The sequence below is a fragment of the Aythya ferina genome (genome assembly GCF_964211825.1).
Source record: "Aythya ferina genome assembly, chromosome: 6".
Taxonomy (NCBI): Eukaryota; Metazoa; Chordata; class Aves; order Anseriformes; family Anatidae; genus Aythya; species Aythya ferina.
Window position 1 is genome coordinate 25,353,625 of NC_140303.1, and position 6,095 is coordinate 25,359,719.

General features: G+C 64.1%; 1 protein-coding gene across 4 annotated transcripts; it reads left to right on the forward strand.

Moving 5' to 3' along the window:
* Positions 1 to 3,194: 3,194 nt before the first annotated feature.
* Positions 3,195 to 5,876, forward strand: LOC311438815 (gap junction gamma-1 protein-like). Of its 4 annotated transcripts, none has more exons than XM_084523699.1 (3): positions 3,195 to 3,213; positions 4,352 to 5,556; positions 5,655 to 5,876. In XM_084523699.1, exons 2-3 carry the CDS (start codon positions 4,377 to 4,379, stop codon positions 5,660 to 5,662), a joined length of 1,188 nt encoding a protein of 395 aa, XP_084379825.1. In that variant the 5' UTR covers positions 3,195 to 3,213; positions 4,352 to 4,376; the 3' UTR covers positions 5,663 to 5,876. The 4 variants fall into 4 exon arrangements, with proteins under 4 accessions (XP_084379825.1, XP_084379823.1, XP_084379824.1 ...); XM_084523697.1 differs by lacking the exon at positions 3,195 to 3,213 and adding an exon at positions 3,430 to 3,501; XM_084523698.1 differs by lacking the exon at positions 3,195 to 3,213 and adding an exon at positions 3,719 to 4,124.
* Positions 5,877 to 6,095: the final 219 nt, after the last annotated feature.

A 6,095-nucleotide genomic window follows, 5' to 3' on the forward strand; every position in this document is an offset into this window, starting at 1 on the left:
CAGAGCCTTAGGGGAGGGGGAAGTTCAGTTTCTCTACTTTGTAGTGGTCTAAGGGCTACCTCACAGCGCACTGTTGGGCGCTTTCTTGGAATCTCCTTATTACTAGGCTTTCTCCTGTCACTTCGAGAAGCAGTTAAATTGCTGAGGGCTCACAGTGGCCGATGTTTTTATCTAGCCTTCTATAGACGGGGTTGACAAGATCTATACTGTCTTGAGGCAGATGTCACAGCACATTCCGTTGTGTCCCCGCTTCCTAAATGGGCATATGGCTGCTGCTCTCCGTTCCTTTGGAGTGATCTCAGGCTGGGAAGCAGTGAGCTCAGTGAAAGCACTGCCAGCACCTAGCGCTTTGTCTGGGGCAAGGAGTCTCAGAGCTGAGCCAGTAAAGACCAGTAAGATTCTTCTGCCTTCGTCTTGCCATTTAAGGAGCTGGTGTAAGCGCACACTTCCCCTTCCATAATTGCATTTTTCAAAAAGGGCAAGAGTGAAAATTGGAGTTACTGGACCAGCTTGTTGACATCTCCTCTGTGCCAGCTGATCTGACACAGCTCACCCCCAGCTTGCTTTTTCCATCCTCGGAGCTGCACCTGGGCACGTGTTGAGGGGCCTGACAAAGTGTGCATTGCCAGAACCAAAGGTTTCAGCTGTTTGCCTGCCCGTAGCTCTTCTCAAGCTGTTTCTTTGTTTTACCATAGAGCTAACTGCTCCTATTTGCTCCTGCTCTTTGCCTTGTCTCTGCAAGGCTGTAACTAGTGGTGGGATAACTGCTCTCACTGCACCCACGGGGTGTGTGCAGGGGCTCGCCCCACATCCTCCTGCGCTCCGGCTTTGTGTGAGAAGAGGGGCTGTGCCGGTGAGCCAAGGTTTGCAAAAGGTGTGACATCTGGTGAACCAGTTGCAGACGTTTGCTGCTTGTCGCAGCTCTGAGCATGCAGTCCCTTGTCTTAGACACCAGTTTTCTTCCCACCCTCCCTATCTCCTTTTCTGTGTGTACTTGGCTCCAGTACTCAGCCGCTCGCACTGCCTGAATCTCTGCTTTTCCCCACCTGAGCAGGCTGCTCCGGAGGGGTGCCCAGGACCAGGGGTGGCCTCTGTTCCTTGCTGCCGGACTCCAGGGCTCTGTGGAAACAGGCTGCAGGGAGCCACGAGGCTCAGGCTATAGGCTGGATATTGCTGCTAGCCTGGAGCTACCACCCTGCTTCCCTGGGGTTAAAACTGGTCCTGCCTTACCTTGATAAGGATGATGCCTCAGCCGTGGGTCTGAGTCTTTAGGCACTTAGAGACTCACAGAATTACTTCCTGCTCTCTGCCCTCTAAAGCAGCTGTGCCATGAGCATACGTATCCTGTGGGTTGCCTGTCAGCTCCTCATGCTCTATCTATCTCAAGTAGCCTTGTTCCTTATCAAGCTGCGTGACAGGAGGGACTGGCTGTTTGCTTCCAGCAGGCCCTCCCTGCCAGCCTCAGCTCCAGCCCCTGCAGGATAGGGAGATGTGACAGCAAAAGGCACGCGTGCCCCGCTGCTGGCAGGCCCCTTCCCGTGGGGCTGCCCTACAGCTTGTAGGGCAGGGCGACAGCAGCAAGCGTAAGTCCAGGAGCTGGACTCGATCATCCCTGTGGGTCCCCTACAGCTCAGGATGTTCTGGGATTGCAAGCTAGGCGTGATTGCCGTGGGGTGCTGGCAGTGCCCAGAACCAGGGAGGAGAGCCTGGCAGGTGAGCATGGTGCCATATACCCGCTGTTGAGCTTCATAATGAAGCCAGAAGAAAGGGAAGGAGACATATTTCGAATGGTCTCAGCCTTCCCTCAGCACCAGCTTGTGGCGTGGAGGCTGTTCATTGCCCTTTGTGCCTCTCTGATGGAGCGTGCCTCCGCCCCTTATCAAAAGGCTACTAAAGGGGTTGTGGGGCTGTCCCATATCAGGACAAACAATCCCTAATGGAGCCGTCTGCTCCCTGTCCCAGTGCCAGTGCTGTCTAATCTGGGAAGAGCGTATTTGCCGCTGGGACAGGATGCGTGCAGCACGGTGCCAAGCAGGCGGAGCTGGCTCGCCCCGCGCCACCGCCAGACAGGCGGGCTCCTCTCCCACCTGCAGCAAACACAGGGGCAGCTGCCCCACCAGCAGGAGCAGAGGCTGTCACAGCAGGGCCGAGACGGGGAAACAAGGCTGCTGGTGATGCTGGGCACCCCGAGGCATGGCCTGGTGGTGGCCGAGTCCCAGAGGGTGCCTCCGCCTGGCTGAGCACCCAGCACGGTGTTGTTTCCATGAGCCTTGGGGCTTCTCGCAGCGGCAGGTGCTGTCCCCACGGCCGGAGCTCTCCTTATCCCTGTGCTCACAGCCTCCTCTGCACTCACCCCCAGCCGCTATCACCCCAATGGCTCTGCAGGCCGTGCACTTGCTCCAAGGGCAGGCTTTGTCCTGCAGATGTGGTGGCTTGGGGCTGATCCTGGTTTTGTGGTCGGTGACTGAGCTCCTGCTTCCTCGTGAGCCGGACCCCACTCTCGCACATCCTTCCTGCCCGAGGGGGGCCCGGCCCTGTCAGCCTCAGCTGATGTGGGGAGGGATGCGGCGGGCAGCGCCCTTCACCCGCTGCCTTCCTGGGCTCTTGTGGTTTTGCCCTCTGCCCTGGGGGAATGGGCGATGCCTCTGGCTCTGTTGCCACAAGCACACAACGAGGCTAAGGCCTGGTGACACCGCCACAGGGAGAGGGCTGTGAAGCCGATGGCTGTGGAGGCAGGCATGGTGATCCCTGGCATGAGGCAGGGCTGGCGCTGGCCTTGGGGCATCCCCAGCCCGCCCTGGCAGCCAGCAGCTCCCTGTGGTGCAGTGACCGCGGCTTTGGGAGCCTCATCAGCAGGTGCCTGTGGCACCAACGAGGCCACAACCATGGGGGCAGGCGCTGCCTGCGGGTCCCTCTCAACCTGCGGTGTTTCCCCACATCCCTGGATTGTGTTTTCCCCCTTCTCCCCGTGCCTGGGGCTGTGCTGCCGTGGCTCTTGCTGACTTAGGGCACGGAAGTGACAAGGCCACTGTTACTCAGCGGGCCCAAAATAACCCCAAAAGCGTGCTCCAGCAGGGAGAAGTGCCCTTTCACAACCTCACGCAGCCTCCCCGGCTTGCACAAGGAGCGGGGCTGCTCTGCCCGGGACGCGGGGATCCCCAGCCTGACAAAAACCTCGGGGGGACAATTTGGGCAGGGGAGACCAAGCACGAGGTGCGGGGCGCGTGGGGTGCCCCAAAGCGGGGAGGTGGCTGGGGGGGGGGGGGGGAGGTAAGCACCCCGCAACCTCTGGAGAGCCGGGGGTCCCCGTGCACGCCGTGCCCCGTGGCAGAGCCCCCGTGCTGCCTGCCCGCAGCGCTCCGGCTCCCCACGGGCAGGGCCGGCGGGGGGGGGCCCGGAGCGGCGGCGGGCGGGCGGGCGCGGGGCGGGGCGGCCCCGGGCCCCTTTGTTCGGCGGGAGGCGGCAGCGCCGCCGCTTTGTGCGCGCTCGGCCCGCGGCGCCGTGAGTGGGGCGGCGGGGGGCTGGGGGGGCAGGGGGCAGCGAGAGGGGGCGAGGGGCGAGGGGCGAGGGCTTGGGCTGGGGGCGCCGTGGGGAGGGCGCCGCGCGCGGCCACGCAGCCCCCCGGCTGTGGCGGAGGGCGGGGAGCAGAACAATGGAGGCAGCGGGCTGCTGCGGGGAGAGGGGCTGGCCGGGGCTGGGGACACGTCCCCTCTGCTGCTGCCCCTCTGCTGCTGCCCCCCTGCTGCTGCCCCCAGCCACCCCGCCACCTGCCTCCCTCGCATCAGCCCAGCGCGCTGCTATGGGGCGGCGGGTGCCTCCTCTCACGCCTTTGGCTTGCCTTCCTCCAGATTTCCTCCCCGATCCCTGCTGCCAGTGGCTTCTCTGGGACTTTTTGCAATTCCCCGGGCGCCCCGTGCTGCCCTGTGCCATCGCCCTCCTTCCCCGCGCTCTGCGTCCCTCGCCCTGCCCGTGCCACAGGGTGCGGCACGCCCGGGGACCTGCCCGGGAGCAGGTGGCAAGCGGGATGGGGTGGGGGCAGCTGCCCCTCGCCCGCCTCCTGGCCAGGCTCCCTCATTTACCCTGGCCGTGCTGACTCTTCCCCCAGATGTGTCCTGTAAGGGCCGGTGAGCGTCCTGTCCTGGCTTTTCCCCTACTCCCCTGGCTGGCGGCAGCGCGGGGAGGAGGCGCTGGGTGCTGCCGGGTGCTCCCCGCTCAGTGCCGCCCGGATGCTGCTGGTGGGCAGGGGAAGGGGAAGGGGTGTCAGCGCCACGGTGAAGGACGCCGGTTCAGGAGGGCTGGATGAGGTGCGCTGTGGTTTGTTCCGTGCCTTATTGCCTGCTCTTTCCTGCAGGGTTTGAGCCAACTGCCTGGTCAGGATGAGCTGGAGCTTCCTGACGCGGCTCCTGGAGGAGATCAACAACCACTCGACCTTCGTGGGCAAGATCTGGCTCAGCGTCCTCATTGTCTTCCGGATCGTGCTGACGGCCGTGGGGGGCGAGTCCATCTACTACGACGAGCAGAGCAAGTTTGTCTGCAACACGCAGCAGCCCGGCTGCGAGAACGTGTGCTACGACGCCTTCGCCCCGCTCTCCCACGTTCGCTTCTGGATCTTCCAGATCATCATGGTGGCCACCCCCTCGGTGCTCTACCTGGGCTTCGCCATGCACCGCATCGCCCGCATGCCCGAGTCCTCGCGGCGCCGGGCGCCGGTGACCCCACGGGGACGCATGCCAGTGGTGCGACGGGGGGCCGGGCGGGACTACGAGGAGGCGGAGGACGATAACGAAGAGGACCCCATGATCTTCGAGGAGATCGAGGTGGAGAAGGAGAAGAGCACAGAGGGCGGGGAGAAGCACGACGGCCGGCGGCGCATCAAGCAGGACGGGCTGATGCGCGCCTACGTGCTGCACCTGCTGTGCCGCTCGCTGCTGGAGATGGCGTTCCTCTTTGGGCAGTACCTGCTGTACCGCTTCGAGGTGAGCCCGTCCTACGTCTGCAGCCGCAGCCCCTGCCCGCACACCGTCGACTGCTTCGTCTCCCGCCCCACCGAGAAGACCATCTTCCTGCTCATCATGTACGCGGTCAGCGGGCTCTGCCTCTTCCTCAACCTCTGCGAGCTCCTGCACCTCGGCGTGGGGCGCATCCGCGACGCGCTCGGCCAGACCGCCGGCCCCCCGCACCCGCCCGGCGGCAGCCCCACGCCGCAGTACGCCAAGAAAGCCCCCAGCGCGCCCCCCACCTACCACTCGCTGAAGAAGGAGACGCTGAAGTCCCCCCTGACCAACGGCAAGCTGGACTACAGGGAGAACCTGGCCAACTCGGCGGCGGAGCGCTTCGCCCTGGCCGGCGCTCCCCCCGAGCACGAGCTGGAGCGGCTGCGCAAGCACCTGCGCATGGCACAGGAGCACCTGGAGATGGCTTTCCACCTGCAGCCGCCCCCGCAGCCCCCCAGCCCCTCTCGCAGCAGCAGCCCCGAGGCCAACGGCATCGCCGCCGAGCAGAACCGCCTCAACCTGGCCCACGAGAAGGGCGGCAGCGTCTGCGAGAGGACCACGGGTGAGCCGGAGGGGACGGGACGGGACGGGACGGGATGGAGCTGCGGGGTGGCGGGGCACCCCCAGGCACGGCTGCTAACCCTCCTCTTGTTCCTGCAGGGCTGTGAGCACGGAGGACGGCGGGATCGGACGGTCGGATGCGGCTGCTGGATCGGGACAGTGACGTGCATCTGTCCCGTGGGGCGGGGGCATCCCTGTCCCAGCAGGCAGCTATGGGGACTGGGGCTCGGGGAACCTTCCTTCACTGTTCTTAATTTTTTTAACAAAGGGAATATCTTATTTTTGTACATTTTTATAAACTCAGCAGCGTGCACCCTGGCATTTTTATACTCCCTTAGCGAAACCCACTCTAGGCCTGCACCGCCCCTCCCTGTCTCCCATTTCTCCCCCTTTTCCCTCTCCCGTGCCCCATCTCCCACGTGTGCCTCCCCTGTGCCCCCTGTGCTCGCCGTCATCTGCTGCTGAGCAGTGCAGGCCACGGCAGCAGCACTGATCCCTGCGGCGTGGGGGCTGCCCCCGGGGTCCGGCTGGCCGGGCCAC